The sequence below is a fragment of the Mixophyes fleayi genome, chromosome 1 (assembly GCF_038048845.1).
Source record: "Mixophyes fleayi isolate aMixFle1 chromosome 1, aMixFle1.hap1, whole genome shotgun sequence".
NCBI lineage: Eukaryota > Metazoa > Chordata > Amphibia > Anura > Limnodynastidae > Mixophyes > Mixophyes fleayi.
The window spans coordinates 216,018,253-216,036,795 of record NC_134402.1 but is presented as its reverse complement, the minus strand read 5'-3'; the positions used below and the strand labels follow the sequence as shown (position 1 = coordinate 216,036,795).

At 42.0% G+C, this 18,543-nt stretch overlaps 1 protein-coding gene across 1 annotated transcript in view; it reads right to left on the bottom strand.

The window, feature by feature from the left end:
- The window catches only part of LOC142149845 (protein mono-ADP-ribosyltransferase PARP14-like), a 133,438-nt gene that overhangs the window by 59,714 nt on the left and 55,181 nt on the right, over positions 1-18,543 (bottom strand). The window contains exon 4 of the mRNA XM_075205150.1: positions 9,613-9,746. Coding sequence (XP_075061251.1) covers positions 9,613-9,746 — 134 coding nt within the window. The remainder of the gene's footprint in view (positions 1-9,612; positions 9,747-18,543) is intronic.

Genomic DNA, 18,543 nt, shown 5'->3' with positions numbered 1-18,543 from the left:
ACACTACTGCAACACCTACACCCATATTGCACTAAACAAAGGTTTCTGGGGGTTTTCTGCTCACATGTTACACTGTTGATTCCATAAGTCAGTGGATCCCAAACTGTCTCAGATTAAGGTACACTTAGGGTAGCCATAATTTTTTCCAAGGCACCCCTAAATTAAAATAATAGCCAAGTAGTCCCCTGCCTTGCTTACCACCGGCCCTAGCTGCGTCATCCCTGTGAGATTGCCGCGGCACCCAGTTTGGGAACCACTGCAGTATTTATGATCATTTTATTCATTACATAGAACACATTCCTCTGCCGTCAACATCAAAAATACAGCTGACAAACACTGAGCATGGCAGAGTGTGAGGAAGATCCTGGGTCAGATTTTTCGGTATATAAGGCAATAAAGAAGGAAATTATAGAACATAAAAACACATATGTGTATTGTAGAAATCAGCAAAATGTTGTTCGATTTTGTAAACAAACTTTGGCCTTAAGTGTTCCCAGTCCTACTCCAAGTACACCACACAGCAGTATGAGTTGACAATTGTCGATCTGACAACACAGAATGTTGAAATCGGAACAGAAATACTGTTTCACAATGGTTTTTGCAGCTTTGAGAAACAACCTATTCCAGTGCTTATCTCTAGTTTAGACTGATATCAGCTTGGAGATATGTCCCACTAAGTGGGATGCCATGCTTACCAGCAGCATATGTGTACAGCATTGGGGAGAAGGGGACTGGGGTCGGCCCAGTACTTCCAAAGTGCTGGGTATGTCACAGAGGGATATTGCATGCCCTTAATGTAAGATGGCCATGCCCCACGTAGCACACAAACTCTGTCCCGATTCTTCATTCAAAAACTATGGGGGGGGGGTATGCATTTTTGTGGTAGTGGGGGGGGGGGGGGTGACAGAAGCACTAATCTTGCACATAGGTGTACTAATTTCTTAAAATGTCCCTGCTATATATGGATCTTGATCCCTTGAATAACAGTATTATCATATTATTTAACACTTGAACGTAAATTGTTAATGCTCGACAAAGATGGACAAAGTAGAAAACACAGTGCAAATGGTTGAGTGCTTGATCAGTGGAGAGCTCCGGCACAAATACTGATTTCAATTCTGCCTCACATATTAAAACTGTTGTTTGCTTCCCACAAAACCTTGGAGATCCCCCCTAGCTCCACGATCCTGAATAATGTCATAACTGGACTTCTAAATGAGTGAAGACCTGCAACAGATGTGGAGCTCCCATGGGAACTGAATTTACTGGCTACTAAAGTACAACATACCTGACATTGTCTCACTCTGACTTGAATATCCTGTGCTGTGGTAAAATACTAGTAACTGAGCTGATCGCTATCTATGGCTTTCGGGGGCTTGTTCTCCCGTGTACACATCTCTTTAGCTCCAGAGTACCTGATAATATGCGGACGGTAAACGGTCATCTTAATTGTTGCCAGAGAGGGAGACTCGCATATATAAGGAGGTATAGTGCTGCCCTGAAGCCCCTCAACCCATGACCCCTCTCTCCCTAGGTAGACGTTCACAACAATTACTGCTATCCTGACCCTTATAAAATATATATATATATAAAATATATATATATATATATATATGTAAAAATAATATTGCCGCTGCAACTGCAAAACTTGAAAAATATTCCACCTCTACGCGGGCACTGCTAAAGCACAGAAACCCCCTGAGACACACACTCACAGACTCTCCCCCACCCCTTGCAGACAACCTGTCCTCTATTCAGCAGGCCCTGTTGCAAGCTACTAGATCCTCAGAAAAGAGACTTGCAATTCGTATTGGAGAGGTTCAGGCGGACTTAACGCTCATTCGACAAGGCATGCAAAAGATAAGAGGAAGGGTGGGTAAAGCTGAACAATGAATATCTACGTTGGAGACACTACAACACCTATTGAACGAGACATAGCTGAACTAACTGTCAAGGTTAACACTTGCAAACAAAAAATGTCTGACTTAGAGGGGCTCTTACGCCGAAATAATTTACACTTTGTCGGCCTTCCTGAGAAGGCAGAGGGCCCCAATCCAGAAATTTTTTTGGAATCCTGGTTGTTAACAACATTTGGAAAAAAAACCTTCAATGTACAGTTCGCAGTTGAATGGTCTCATTGTCTTCCTCTCCAACCTCCACAACCGGGAGCTCTGGCCAGAAGTTTTATAGCCAAGCTAATAAATTATCGCGACAGAAATGCAGTGCACCGCCTGACTTGAACCAAGGGTCCATTACAATATGAAAATCGACCTATATCAGTCTTCCTGTATTTTTCAATTGAAGTACAGAAAAATAGAGCCCAATTTACACAAGTGAAACGAAGACTTAGAGACCTGCAACTCCCATATGCTTTGTTGTTTCCTGTATTGTCATGGATAGTGGCGGGTGGCAGCGCTCACTTCTTCCTTACTTTGCAGGAGGCGATGTACTGGTTGGATAGCAGACCGCAGGCTGATCACAGATAAGTCAGAGGATCTAATAGTCTAATTCCTGATAATGTTATATAATGTGTGAGGTTTATATTACAGCAGTATCCCCTACTACAAGTTGGAAATAGTTAACTCTTAGTTAGTTCTAGATTTAAGTGTAAGATGTTTACAGGATTAAGGGGCATATTTAATAAAGCACGATAGTGCTTTTAACAGGTCATTAAGGTGTCCTCCGCAAATTTATTAAGGGTGCATCACAGCAGATATCATTGATATATCTGCTGCTTTGCATTCCTCTTCGTTTTTGGGAGCAGTCACCATTCAACAGAATGGTGACTGCTCCTGGCCGCAATCTAACAAGTCCCGAAAAAACATTTTTTTCGGGAACTTGTCATGTTAATGTACGCCAGCGGAAGCTGGCGTACATCATCGGAATTGAAGAAATCTAATGCTGTCAGCTCTGCTCCTAAGAGCAGAGCTGGACAGCGCATGTGTGGAGGGATCACATGATCCCTCCCTGTCACTCAGCGCGCTCACTCTGCAACAACAGAGAGGGGATCTGAGTTCTTGGAACTGGACATGCGCAATTGAAGAGTGAAGAGAAGACCCGGAGACAGCGCTTCCGAAGAGGGGGGCAAGTATGATTTTTTTTTATCACTGAAACAGCAGTTTTTCGGAACTGCTGTTTCTGTGCAGGGCTGTACATAAATGTGAGAAATAGTTCAATCCTTATTATTGCGATAAGGATTGAAAACTACTTTTCACTTTATGTGAATATTGATAAATGTGCCCCTAAGTGTACCATTGTTGTTTGTCAAGGTATACGGGGTGGGAGTGGGTTAGGAAAGGGCTTAGGTTATGTAGGAAGGTTCTGCTGCTATTGTTTCTCACTGATTTGCATATTATTCCACACAGATTAAGTTTGAATATGATAGCTACTATGATTTTACAATACTATATGCTTCTATTTACTGACTATTTGCAATGTCTATGCCTGGGTTCCATTGATATTATACTTTATCATCTGATAAATGTGTTTGACTACAGCTCTGGAGGAGGTATAATGACTAGATGTCTTGATGCCAATAATGGCTTACTCATTGTCATTCATATTTTTTGACATCTTCCCTCCAGGGTTGAACATACCCACACACATTACATTTCAAATCTGCTTTGATATTAATACAAGGTTTAACATCCAGAATTGATTTACTTGTTATATTCATTAAGTGTGGAATACGAAACACAATAGAACTATATTTGTTATTTTGATTTCTGTTTATTTCTGTTTTGACATCCAAGGTAGTATTTTCGTAAATACTACCTGTGCCACGCGCTAGTCCAGGGAGACAGCGTGAGATAAGGGAGGTTAATGCGTGGCTAAAAGATTGGTGTAGGAAGCAGGGTTTTGTATTCTTAGAGTACTGGGCTGATTTCTCGGTCAGTTGCCATCTTTATTGTCAAGATGGATTGCACCTGAATGAAGAGGTGGCTGCAGTGCTAGGGGAAAGGATGGTTAGAAGGCTGGAGGAGATTTTAAACTAGGCTGCGGGGGAAAGGGGCAAGCAAGTATTTATGGGATAGACATTGAGAGTAGTAAGAAGGAACTTAACAAGAGTCAAGGGGATGGAGAGGGGGGAAAGGGAAGCATAGCCGATAAGGAGAGGCCGTTTTTAAAGCAAAAATAAATAACTAAGGGAGGCAACATACTTAAGTGTATGGTTGCAAATGCAAGAAGCCTGACAGGTAAAATGGGAGAGTTAGAACTAGTAGCAATGAATGAGCAGTATGATATTATAGGTATTATAGAGACCTGGTGATACACATGACTGGGCAGTCAACTTGGAAGACTATACTCTCTTCAGGAAGGATAGGGTAAATAAAAGGGGAGGAGGAGTATGTCTTTATATTAAGACAGAGTTAAAATCAACTATTCAGGAAGTTATATACGAGAATATTGCTGATAATATAGAGGCATTGTGGATGGAAATATCCAATGAAGGAAAAAGTTCAGAGAAGTTGCTGATAGGGATATGCTATAAACCGCCAGATATTAGTACGTTTGAGGAAGCCCAACTTCTACAGCAAATTGAAAAGGCTACACAACTAGGTCAAATTTTAATTATGGGGATTTTACCTGGACATTGATTGGAGTACTGAAACCTGGGGTACAGCTAGGGGAAATAGGTTTCTAAGCATGCTAAAAGACCATTACATGTCCCAATTAGTAGAGTAACCAACTAGGAACCGGACTATACTGGACCTAGTAATAACAAACAAGGTAGACATAATATCAAATATTCAAGTAAGGGAGCACTTGGGAAACAGTGATCATAATATGGTCTCATTTGAAATTAGTCTCCAGAAGCAACGGTATAAGGGATCAACTAGGACTTTAAACTTTAGAAAGGCAAATTTTAATATGCTAAAGGACTCTATAAAGATCATAGATTGGGACAAAGCTTTTGAAGGAAAACATATGGAAGAAAAGTGGGCTGTCTTTAAAATGTTGTTGGAAACATACATGTATAAGTTCATTCCTATGGGAAATAAATGTAAAAGAATTAAGTCTAAACCAATGTGGCTAAATAAAAAGGTAAGGGAAGAAATGCAAAGGAAGAAGCGTGCATTTAAATTGTTTAAGTCTGAAGGCTCAGAGGAGTCCTTCCGTAGGTACAAGGAATGTAATAAAACATGCAAAAAGGAAATTAGAGTGACTAAATTAGAAAATGAAAGGCAAGATGCAAAAGAAAGTAAGACAAACCCCAAAAAGTTTTTTGAGTATATAAATGGCAAGAGGATTAAAAAAGAAAATATAGGGACAAATACAATCTGCCTCAGTCTGAGATGTTTAAATATATGAGAATTAGACACTGGGTGGGGGCGGCTTCCAGGACCCCCCATGCCTTGTCCACATTTCCAGCTCAGGTCCTAGATAGATTAACAAAGGCGGGTAGTAGGGGAGGAATAACATTCTGGTACCGCTATTCCCAGTCCCTGGTCCCAGTCTCCAAGACTCCGACTCAGGCACGTTGGGAAACAGATATTGGTATGACTCTCTCCCTCCAGCAGTGGGAAAAGATCTACATTTCCTCACACCGCATGTCTAGATGCATCAATCACACCGAAATGTATGTTAAGCTCCTCAATCGGCTCTACCTCACCCCGGATCGCCTTCATAAGATATGGCCAAGTCAGTCTAAATTCTGCTGGCGTCAATGTGGTCAGATAGCAGATGTTTATCATGTCTTTTGGACATGCCCGGTGATCCAGACGTTCTGGGGCGAGATATCCGCTTTGATTTCGGAGGTCCTGCGAGTTTCTGTCACTCTTGACCCGAAGGTAGCCCTCTTACATATTTATCAGCCTGGGGTTCCTAGCTATAAGCGCTATGTATTAGGACACATACTAATAGCTGCTAGAGCAGCAATTGCTCAGAACTGGAAGTCCCCTGCTCCCCCCAGCATCACCAAGGTCGTATCTAAGATCCAGTATAGTTTTGAAATGGAAACAACGGATGTGCCCTATACGTCATCCGCCTCCAATCCAATTTTCAAATGGTTTAGCTGGCACGAATATGTTACAGAGGGCTCCGGTAGAGCACGAGTAGCTTCAAATATTTCACCCTCTCCATCCCCAGCAGCCCTCATAGAGGAACCCCAGCCTAACGACTAGGCTCTGCCTGTGTGCTATGTGAGCTACCTAAGTATTAACGTCTCCCCATCTGGCATACTATGAGAAAGACCAATGTGTATATTTTATTTATGCTTCTTAAAGTAACGTGCATGCTATAATATCGTTGTTTCAATTGAGTGACCCCCCCCCCACCCCCCTGCGTGGGGGTGTCCCCTCTTGTTCCTTTTTTGTTTTTTTCATTACCCTTTTGTTTGTTACCTCAACTGTGTTTGTTACCCTTTCTTTTTTCTGTACCCCATTTAACTTTGAAAAACTCAATAAAAATTTATTGAAGTAAAAAAAAAAAAAGAAAATATATAGGACCCCTAAGAAGTGAGATGGGTGAATTGATAAATGATACTAAGGAAAAAGCAGAGGTATTAAACACGTTCTTTTCTTCAGTAATTACTAGAGATGAACAAATTCTAGGAGTAATACATAAAAATGGAAATGAAACCATACCATTAATTAATACTTGGTTGTCAGAGGAATAAGTCCAAAGGCGACTGAAGAATATTAAGATAAATAAAGCTCCAGGTCCAGATGGCATACACCCAAGGGTCCTTATGGAGCTAAACTCGGAAATAGCTAGACTGCTATTCTTAATTTTCAGAGATTCAATCTCATCAGGCTCAGTACCAAGGGATTGGTGAACAGCAGATGTGGTGCCATTGTTTAAAAAGGGGACGAGATCACAACCAGGGAATTATAGACCTGTAATCCTGACATCAATAGTGGGGAAACTACTGGAAGGTATTTTACTGGATAGTATTCAGGATTACTTGGTGCGCAATAAAATTATTAGTTTGAATCAACATGGATTTGTGAGGGATAGGTCATGTCAAACTAACCTAATTAGTTTCAACGAGGAAGTTAGTGGGGACTTAGACCAGGGCAGCACAGTAGCTGTGGTCTACTTAGATTTTGCAAAGGCCTTTGATACAGTGCCACACAAGAGGTTGGTTTACAAAATAAGGAAACTGGGTCTTACAATCAACATTTGTACTTGGATCGAAAACTGGTTAGAGAATAGGGAACAGAGAGATGTGATAAATTGAACATTTTTGAATTGGTCAAAAGTCTTATGTGGAGTACCTCAAGGTTCCATGCTGGGACCACTCCTTTTTAATATATTTATTAATGACCTTGGTGATGGTTTAGAGAGTAAAGTTTCTATTTTTGCAGATGACACTAAACTCTGTAAGGTAATAAATTCAGAGCAAGATGTAGCTTCTCTACAGAGGGACTTAAATAAACAGGAGGATTGGGCGGCCAAATGGAATATGAGTGTCACGGATAAGGATATTTTATGGATCCCTTTTGCCACTACTTGGATGTTATTAGCAGTGCATGGTGGAGGTTAAACAAAACACAGAAGATGATAGTAGCGTTGCAATATAGTATATTGGTAGATGGTATAACAGCAACAGTGAAAGATATGTACAACTCAGCAAGCTGAGTACACGACAGTTCACAAACTACAATGAAATCACGAAAGAAGTTCAGTTGGTAACCAATAGCAACAGCATGAAGATTGAATGCACACAACTTGAATAACGTAACTGGCAACTAGCTTGGCAATATATTCTTAATAACAGTCCAGCAACTAATAATCAGCAGAGTAATAATAATAACTGTGCCAAACATATAATCACAGATGACAAGGTAACTTGATTGTAGTTCAGTATATACATGCAGCCGAGCAGAGATGTAGTTGAGCCAATCAATAAGAGTGCAGATGTAATAGGCAACTCACGAGACAGTTCAGTGTGCAAATGTAGAAGTCCAGCACACAGGTATCAGCAGTAGGAGATTCAGTAAGCAGTGTGGAACTACAAGTACCAGGTATGGTGGTTGTAGATGTAGAAGTCCAGCACACAGGTAACAGCAGTAGGAGATTCAGTAAGCAGTGTGGAACTACAAGTACCAGGTATGGTGGCTGTAGATGTAGAAGTCCAGCACACAGGTAACAGCAGTAGGAGATTCAGCCTAGACCAAGGTAGACTGAGTAACACGAAGATCAGGCAATGAGCCCATAACCTTGGGAGGTTCATATAGTGCTCCATGACCAATGAGGTTTAGGGAGTGGACCAGATCACAGTAGCTAGGAAAACCTGTGAAAGTAATGCAGAATCATGGTTCTTAAAGGGAAAGTCACAGAGCCGGGACCTGACTATAGGACCGGCGTGTGACAATGAGGTTTAACATAGATAAATGTAAGGTTATGCATTTAGGGATCAAAAACAAGTACGCAATCTGTAAATTAAATGGAATTAATTTAGGAGAATCTATAATGGAAAAGGATTTGGGACTGCTTGTAGACAGTAGACTTAGCAATAGTGGTCAATGTCAAGCAGCAGTTGCAAGGGCAAATAAAGGGAAGACAGTGTAATTTTGCCACTGTATAAATCGTTGGTAAGACCTAATCTTGAATATGCAATACAGTTCTGGGTACCACTCTATATAAAAGATAATTTAGAATTAGAAAGGGCTCAGAGAAGGGCGACAAAATTGATAAAGGGTATGGAGTCATTAAGTTATGAGGAAAGGTTAGCCAGTTTATGCATGTTTAATTTAGAAAAGAGGCGTCTAAAAGGAGATATGATTATTATGTACAAATACATTAGGGGTCAATACAGAGAACTTTCAAGAGAACTTTTTACCCCAAGGACTATACACAAGACACGCTGTCACCCCTTAAGTTTAGAGGAGAGGAAATTTCACAACCAGCAAAGGAAGGGGTTCTTTACAGTAAGGGCAGTCAAAATAAGGAATTCATTGCCAGGGAAGGTTGTGATGGCAGATTCAATAGATATGTTTAAGAAAGGGTTAGACATATTTTTAGCGTAAAAGTGTATCCAGGGATACAACCGTTAATTAAAATGAAGGATAGCAGTGGATATAGGGTAAAAATAGGACTGCAATATTGGGTATGGGGGTTGCTTACTCTAGATCAATTTTAAATATAAGTGCAGGATCGCAGGAGATCCAAAATAGGTTGAACTTGATAGACTGGTGGCTTTTTTTAACCTCATCAACTATGTTACTATGCTACTATGATTGGAAAAAATTCAATAAAATATTTGATTAGAAAAAAAGAAAACAATAAAAAACATTTACTAAAGATGTGTGTTATCTCGGCTACACAAGCTACGTGGTCCAAGGGATAACAGAAGAGAGCCATAACACAAGCACAAAGGGAGGGGGCAACTAGAGATGAAGATTGATAGAGTGGTTTGCAAGAAGATGGAGAGGCAAAAAAATGGAAGGTAATGGAGGCACAGAGGAGGCACAATTAAGAGAAAGCATAGAATTTTGAACTAGGTAGGTGTAGCTATACCACCACTTAACAAATATATATATATATATATATATATATATATATATATATACAGCAAGAAAATATATAAAATGCAAATTTTAATGCTAAAGAAATACATCAACTGTTTTTAATCATCCTCTTTATTTTAATATTGTGCTCGGTTACCTCTTGCTGTTCAAGGTTTCCATAGCTCAGAATGAGTTGAAGACGTGGCCTGGTAGTACTGTGGCTACGCTCCAGGATGCATTGCTGGAAATCCAATGTTTGATTAGGTAATGATGCACCTGCGTAATCCTCACCTGTGGAAAGGAACAATTACACATATTACATACAATGGGCCTAATTCATTAAGGCACTCATACTGAGTGCAACCTGTGTTTGTTTTAAAAAACACCCGGAATTCGGGCATATGCACGCTCGAATTCAACAAGGAACGGATCTGAAGATATGTACACTGATGAATTCCGGTGTAGGTCTGCTCAGCTCTACTACACAAGACACTGCAGGATACCTTCATTTGCATAAAAATGCACAGAAAAAAAAATCAATTAATGTCACTTGTTAATAATATAGGGCCCAATTCATTAAGGAAAGTTAAGTAAAATATTGAGCAAGTAGTCTCCTGGACAAAACCATGTTACAATGCAAGGGGTGCAAATTTGTTTTTTATTTTGCACATAATTTAAATACTGTCTGTTTTTTTCATTAGAATACTTGGAATATAACTTTTAGTTTTGGTAGCAATACAGCTGGATCCTGAGTAATTTTGACAGTAGGATAGATTATGCTTCTAGCATCTAACTGATTGTTGGTCCCCATTACTGTGTGTTGCAAATTATCAACAGGCTAATGCAGATCTTTCAAACACTGAGTATTGTACAACACAAACACAAGTATAGTAAAGTGTAAAGAAAATATTTGCTATGCATGATATGGTGCAAAATTATACATAGGCACGTATCTGCCGATTTTGAGCATATCGTATGCAAAATCACCAGAACTGGGACATATGTCAGTCAACGAAGCCAAGCCCGCTGTGTATGTGGACGCAGTTTAGGATTTCGGGGGGAGAACAGGACGGGGAAGGGGCATTTAGCCATAGTCAATTTACAGTGAGGGCATGCCAAGCTCAAGCACACGCAGCCTCGTCCAAATCAAGCGATGGCCGTCTCAAAAGTACTTGCTATTCTGCTGTATCTCTTGCACCAGCTATAGGACTAGCCTAAGTCCTGAGTCTTAGTGATGTCAGTATCGTACGCCATACTTGCCAACTCTCCCGGAATATCCAGGAGACTCCCGAAATCTGGGTCAGTCTCCCGGGAGAGAGGGCAATTCTCCCGATTCCCGGGCTACGGTGGAAATTGAATGGGGGAGGCGGGGCTTATCGGCATCACGGACGTGTCATTGTGGCCCCGCCCCCTTGTTTTATTGGACAGGAACAGTGGTGACAGCTTTGGGGGCGGGGCTAACGGCGCGCTTCTTCGAGCCCCGCCCCCACACACCCACCTGACCCCCGGACCTCCCGGAACTTAACCTGCCAATGTTGGCAACTATGTCGTACGCATGCTATAACATGTGTCTGCAATCAGGAGCAAGTGTAGAAATTATTGTTATCTACAGTAGACATTAAGGACAGCCTAACAAATGTTTTTCCAAAGGAAAAACAATTTAAAAAAACACTTTTTAAAAAAAAAAATCCATTTCATAAATTACTACATTATTGACAGGTAACATTAATTGCTTAATATTTTTTTTCTGTGCATTCTTTTGAGATTTATTTTCCACATAGTCTGGTCTAGTAAAGCTACAACCGTAGTCAACACCACACATACCTTTAGAGCTGTTCCTTATTTACTTCCAGAGTACGGAAAGCCAATTTACATGTGGCTTATAACAAGCGCACAATGAGTTCAGTATGCGTGCCTTAATAATGCAGGTCCTACATGTTTAGCATGCACTGACACTATGATGGAAAAATGCTCAAGCACCAACAGGTTTTTATCAGTTCGTTTGCCTTGATAAGTCTGGAAACCCATGGAACCTGTCACATATGTGAAAAGCTGCAGTTGGAGCATTTGAACTGTTCAAGAAATGCTAACAATACTCCTCTACTAAATATAAGTTCTTCTGACAACTTATTGAAGTATCATTGCCTCTTAATCCATGGAGTGGTTTTTCAGGGTCAAGTCTGTCACTATAAATAGAATCTATTTCTATAGCCAAGTATGTAGTTTTTGTACTTCTCTGTTATCTATTTTGGCATGCGGATGGCAGTTAGAGTAAGCTGCATATTAGCTCAGCTCTTTGTCCAAGCTCACACTTTTCCTTATTTTCACAACTTTAAAGCATTGGATATTTCTGAATACTGTTGGCGAACATCACAGTAGCACTGAGGTCTGACGTTCACAGCAAAAACAAGGCTGTTTTAGGATCTACTGAACTACCATCGCTGTTCAGCTGCTGGTGCCACTGAACCTAACTGTCTTTGCTGCTGCCATCTCTGTGCAGCAGTGGAGCCCACAGAGCTCAACTGTCGATGCTGTTTCAATATCTGTTCAGCTGCCCACTGAGCTCAATTGTGATTGCTGTTGCCATCTCTTTTTGGCTGCTGGACCCAGTGCATCCAACTGTCTGTTGTGTCAGAGGTGCAGAAACTGCCTACTCTATTGACCCTAGCCAGGGGCGGTAAAGTATCCTTCACCTCCTCCATTGCCCTGCACAATTTGGATCATTTGTTCCTTCCCACTCTCCCATTACCTACCCTAGGTAATACACATTCATCCACATCTCTCACATCTATCCATCACGCACCTACTAAATTTAAACTCTATCTTTGTCCTATTCACTTTCACATCTCTTCCCTCCAAACTCATCTCTTCAGCATCCTATTTCTCCCTTCACTGTTATTATTTCCCCTCACTAGTTTGCACACATAAACTGTTTTGTTTCCTACACTCACCACATTCACCAGCCTACATAAAAAGGAATAAACCTCACATCCACAAAGCATTCTCATATGTCTCTCATCCTGCTCCTTCTCATGGCTGCTTGTGTCATCTCACCTAACCCTGTACAATTCTCACTATTTGCTCACACTCCGTGCTCCACCACAAAACCTTCCATCAAGCCCATACTCCCAATCCTTTAACTTTATCTATATATCTTCACTAACCTCTCTTCTCTTCTCCTGTGGCAGTATGAAACCCCAGGGGGTACATGTATTAACCATTGGTTTTTGCAAGTCGACGATATTCGGCGACTTTTCAGGGCAAATTTAAAATGGCAATGGCTTTCAAGGCAAAACCTTGTCTTTAAAGCCATTGCCGTTTTAAATTTGTCCTGCAAAGTTGCCGAATATCGTCGACTTGCAAAAACCATTGGTTAATACATTTACCCCCAGATCTGTTTGTAACAGGTTTGCATCCATTCAAGATCTATTAATTTATAAGTCCCTCAACTTTCCTTGCCATTACAGAAATCTAGCTCACCTTCTCTCACACTACATCTCTTGCAGCTCTCTCCTACATGGTACTCTCCGTCAACCACAATCCCAATACGGAAACAGACAAGGTGGTAGAGTAAGCATTCTACTTTCTCCAAGCTTCAACTGCCAAATTATACCTTCTAATTCTCCTCGTCATTATTATTATTATATCCTCTAATCCTTCTTCCTTTGAAGTTCACACAATCTATCTATTTTATCCTCTCCATCTTAGCGTTGATCTCATTTATTTCCCCACATGTCCAGTTTCCCAATTCCTTGGCAGCTTGTGCCCGGGCTCACTTATTTTCCTATCCCTTGAACTGCTTACTCTCATGCTAGGTGACTTCCAACATTCACATTGATAATCCCACTGTCTCTTATATGCCACTAAACTTATTTCACTTACTTCCTCCTTTGGCCTCTCCCAGTGGAACTCATCTCCGATCCACTGTGATGGACACATCCTTGACCTTGTCTTCTCCCTCTACTGCTCCATTTTTGTTCCTCCAACTTAGTCTTCCAACTCTCCAAACACAACCTCCTTTTATTCAGCCTCACCTTACCTCATGCCCTACCCCCTGCATGTAAATCCACAGCGACATCTAAGTACTCTTAACCCAATCCACTTCTCACTTTCACTACTACTTTTTCCTATGGCTGCATTGTCATTCCTTAATCAGGCTGCCTCTTTCTACAACAAAACAATCACTGCAGCCCTAGACAATGCATCTTTAGTTACTACATACAGTCTCCGATGATCCAAACCCCAACCCAGAGTGCTACTGAAGGAAATCTCGTTCCTATCCCTATTTCCTCCAACTCTAAATCCCCTTTTCTTACAGCACTGCCCTTTCAATTGCAAAATAAACATACATCAAATCTCTAATATTCACCCAGTCTTCTAATCCACATTGCCTCTTTGCTTCCCCTTCCTCACTGGAAACCCTTGATTTTGCCACCTACTTCAAATACAAAATCAGCACCATTCAACAGAATATTTCCTCATGCCAAATTCCACACACCCCCCAAATTCACCTACACAACCCAATCCGCCTTCAATGTATTCTTTCCAGTAACTGAAGACAAAATCTCTGCAGTCATCTCATTATCTCACCCTACAAACTCTCCCCTCAACCAGGGGCGGGCTGGCCCGGGGGGCAGGGGTGCAGCGGCCCCCCGGGCCGCTCAGTCAGGCCGCTATTAGGGCCGGTGGGTAGGCCATCCGGCCACCCCCCGGATGCAATATTACATATTTGTACCTGCGGCCACATCTGATGACATCAGATGCGGCCACGTCAGCGCACAGGCGGCTGCATCACATGACAGCGGATGGGGCCGCGTCATCCCTCTCCCAGCCCTCGCCTGCCCTCAACCCTATTCGTTCACAACTTATCCACTCCATCTCCACCACTACATGCCATCTCTAGCTCACCTCTTTATCCTATCTCTCACCACTGGCGAATTTCCATTCTGCTTTAAACATGTGCTCATATCACCAATATCTCGATCCAGCCTCTCTCTCCAACTACTGCTCTATTTCTCTCCTTCCCTTTGCCTCAAAACTACTTGGTGTACAACCGCCTGTCTCATTTTCTCTCCTCTCACTCCATTCTTACACTCTGCATTCAGGCATTTACTCCAAACATTTCACTGTAACTGCTTTCACAAAAGTGATCAAAATGATCTACTTAATGAAAGCCTACTGTTTCTACTTCTGGCACATCCTCTACTCTACTCCCATTATCTGTTTGGGTCCTACAAAGCTCTGTTTTTGGCCCTTTACTTTTCTAATTTTATACCTCTGCCATTGGGGAACTAATTTGCTCATTCGACCTCCAGTATCACCTCTACACTGAGGACACCCAATTCTATATCTCTTCCCTGATCTCTCCCCTTCTGTACTATCTTGTGTAACCAACTGTCTTACTGCTATCTCCACATGGATGTCCCAATGTTACCTAAAGTTCGACATTTCCAAAACAGAAATGATCATTTTCCGTCCTCCCAGAATCACCACACCCCCTTAAATCTCCTTCACCATCAATAACACCACAATTTTCTCAGTCTCCCAAGCCGGCTGTTTGGGTGTTACACATACAATACCCTCTGCTTTATTCCTCAAATCCAGACTCTCTCCCAGTCCTGTTCGACTCCAACTTAGAAACATTGCTACAATACACTAGAGATGCTCGGGCTCTGATTTTGGGAAACCAAGCCTACCCGAACAATGCAGATCCGAGTATGGAGCCAAGTCGGCTTGGTACTTCGCATGCCTACAGAACTGAAAACGAGGCAAAACATCATTGTTGCGTCATCAGATTTGTGAGTTTTGGATTCTCTAAATATCGTCCTCCATAGAGGTCCGGCACCATTTCACAGAGAGTCACAGAAAGGGTAGCAGGGTTCTTGGCAGTCTCTAGAGCAATTGGGCAGTGTCATTAAAAAAAGAGAAAGAGGTGGAAGGCACAGGTGATTTAGAAGCGACCTTAGTCTTTGCTAAAATAAACAGGTTTAAGATCAAATATCTGTACGCCGACCTAATTGATGGTGAACTTGATAAGGTGTGGGCCAAAACATGGGAGTCTTGGAAGCAAGACCTACCGAATCTACGACCCCCAGGAGAGATATTTTAGATTATATGAAGCATACTGTGAAAGCTCTTAGTTCTGCCAGACTCCAGTAAGTTCACATCAAAACAATTAACAGGGCATATATATCACAATCGCAGAAGCGATTTATGGTAACAACAGAAACAGGTATATGCCCGAAATGTCAGACAGCTCAGGCCTCTCTGTTAAACTACATGTGGTCATGTCCAAAGATTGCTAAGTTTTGGAATAAACTGGTAGCATATATAAACTTTACCTTTAAAATACAAGTATCGGCTCACTATGAAGTACTATTGTTCGCAGTTTTTGATTCTTGGAAAGATCAGTTAGAAGGTTCGCGGATTATACCGCTACTCACAATTGTGGTCACCTTGGCAAAGAAAGCCATTCTAGGCAACTGGACATCCAAAAGGACCCCATCGATATTGGAGGTCACATCGGAGTTGATGGAAACATTATATTTCAACAGACGAGCCACCTTCAATCATTTAGAGAAAGGGGTGGAGCGCTTCCATGCTAAATGGGGTGCATACATAGACACATTGAAGGAATCGACTCGGCTCCATATCATGCGGGTCTTTGAGGATAATAGGTGGCCTTTACTGAGAAATCTTCGAGGATGGTGGATGAGGTTAAGTTTTATCCAAAATGTGAATGATTGGCAAATGCTCAGCTAAACTGGTATTAATAGGAAGTCGTAGTATGTTTCATGAGAAACACCAGGAAAGCACACTATTCAGTGACTCAGTTAGTCTCAGTCTCCTCTCTCTTCCCCTCCTCTGTCTCCTTTCTTGCCCTTTTCTCTTTTCCATTCTATTTCTGTCCCCTTCTTTTATTTAATTTTTTATTTTCCTCTCTCATTTATGTTTGTAATAGAAAAAGAAAAATGTTATTTGTACATTGAGAAATTATGTTGCAATTATTTGACGTGATGTAAACTTGCCTATTTCTTTGTACAATAAAAAAAGATTTACAAAAAAAGAGAAAGAGCGTGTTCTTGGCAGTCTTCAGTGATATTGTACTGTGCCATAGCTCACACAGAAACACGAGAGGTGGCAGTGTTCAGTGCTGAACAGAAATAATAGGGCTGGCAGTGTTCTTGGCAGTCTCCAGTGATCGTGTACTGTGCCATAGCTCACACAGAAACAGGAGAGGTGACACTGTTCAGTGCTGAAACAGAAATAATAGAATTGGCAGTGTTCTTGGCAGTCACCAGTGATATTTTACTGTGCCATAGCTCACATAGAAACAGGAGAGGTGGCAGTGTTCAGTGCTGAAACAGAAATAATAGAGCTGGCAGTGTTCTTGGCAGTCTCCAGTGATCGTGTACTGTGCCATAGTGTTACAACTCACCTGTCCTCGCTCCAGCGCCGAGATCCTCTCTCTCTTCCGGGTCGCGGTGGCGCTGTCACATGACAGCACAGGGCGGGGAATTCAAACCTGCAAACTACTAAAGACCTGCTCTGGCACCTGGGCAGCGTCAGAGCAATTTCCTATGTTCCCTGACTTGGTGATTTCTGTGTGGATTTTCCGTGTACCAGTTCTGCTTTGCTGACTTCCCAGGCTTCTCTCTCCAAGTGTATCAGACCCAGGCTTGCTGACCACGTATCAATCTTCGCTCCAAGTGTACCAGACCCAGGCTTGCTGACCACGTATTATCTCTGCTCCAAGTGTACCAGACCCAGGCTTGCTGACCACGTATTAATCTTCGCTCCAAGTGTACCAGATCCCAGCTTGCTGACTACGTATATATCTCCACTGCAGTGTACCAGACCCAGGCTTGTTGTACCACGCATCATCTGTATCCAGTGTACCAGACCTCGGCTATCCTGACCACGGAGTGGTTAATACTACCTTCCAGTTCCAGTGTAATCGTGAGCTACCTCCTACATCCTTACCTCTAGAGGCAGACCAGTGGACCGCGACCTGCCATCCTCCGCAGCAAAGCCCATCCCGCCTTGCGGCGGTTCTTGGTGAACACCAGGGGTGTTGTTGATCTAGAGTAAGGCAAGTACTCCATATTTAATACCTACATTACTGCATTGTTGTACACGTCACAATATAGTTACAGTTTGCTGCGACCAAAAATATGGATACTTCGGGAGACCCTTCCCCTAGGGATTTGCTCCAACACCTGTTAGGAAGAGTAGAAAAGCAGGAAGCCAATCAGGATCAGTTGCTAAAATTTTTACAAGGACTATCAGCCTTAATGGATACCTTGAAGACAACTTTAGCGGCATCAGGAATGGCATCAGCCCCTGTACAGGCTCCTCCTGTTGCCCCCTTACCTGCAGGTGCAGCCTCATCTTTGCGTATTCCTAACCCACCTAAGTTTGATGGGGAACCTAAGTTATGTAGGGGATTTTTAAACTAATGTGCTATACAATTTGAGCTTCTTCCTGGAAATTTTCCTTCTGAAAAGGCTAAAGTAACATAAATATATCCCTCTTGTCTGGTCAGGCCCTAGCCTGGGCATCTCCGCTCTGGGAGAGAGATGATCCCTTACTACATAATTACTCCAGTTTCCTTTCTACCTTAAAGAAGGTTTTTGATGAGCATGGTCGGGTCGCTAATGCAGCTTCCAGTATTCTTCGTCTCCGGCAAGGAAGCCTTTCTGTAGGTGAATATGTTGTGCCGTTTAGGGCAATGGCCTCAGAGCTCCGGTGGAATAACGAAGCCTTAACAGCTGCTTTTTGGCAAGGTCTTACAGACCGAATTAAAGACGAATTGATTTCCCAAGAACTCCCTACTTCTTTGGATGATTTAATTTCCCTATGTATTAAAATTGACCTTCACTTCAAGGAGCGATCTTTAAAGAAAGAACAATCCCGGCGTGGTCCCTTTCGTCTTGCTCCTAGTTTCCAGACCCCTGTTCAGCCTCCGTAGGAACCCATGCAGCTTGAAAAAACACGCCTTTCGGCTGAGGAGAGAGAGAGAAGGTTCAGGAACCGATTGTGCTTGTACTGTGGCGAGGGGGGTCATCTTTTCGGTACCTGTCCTAAG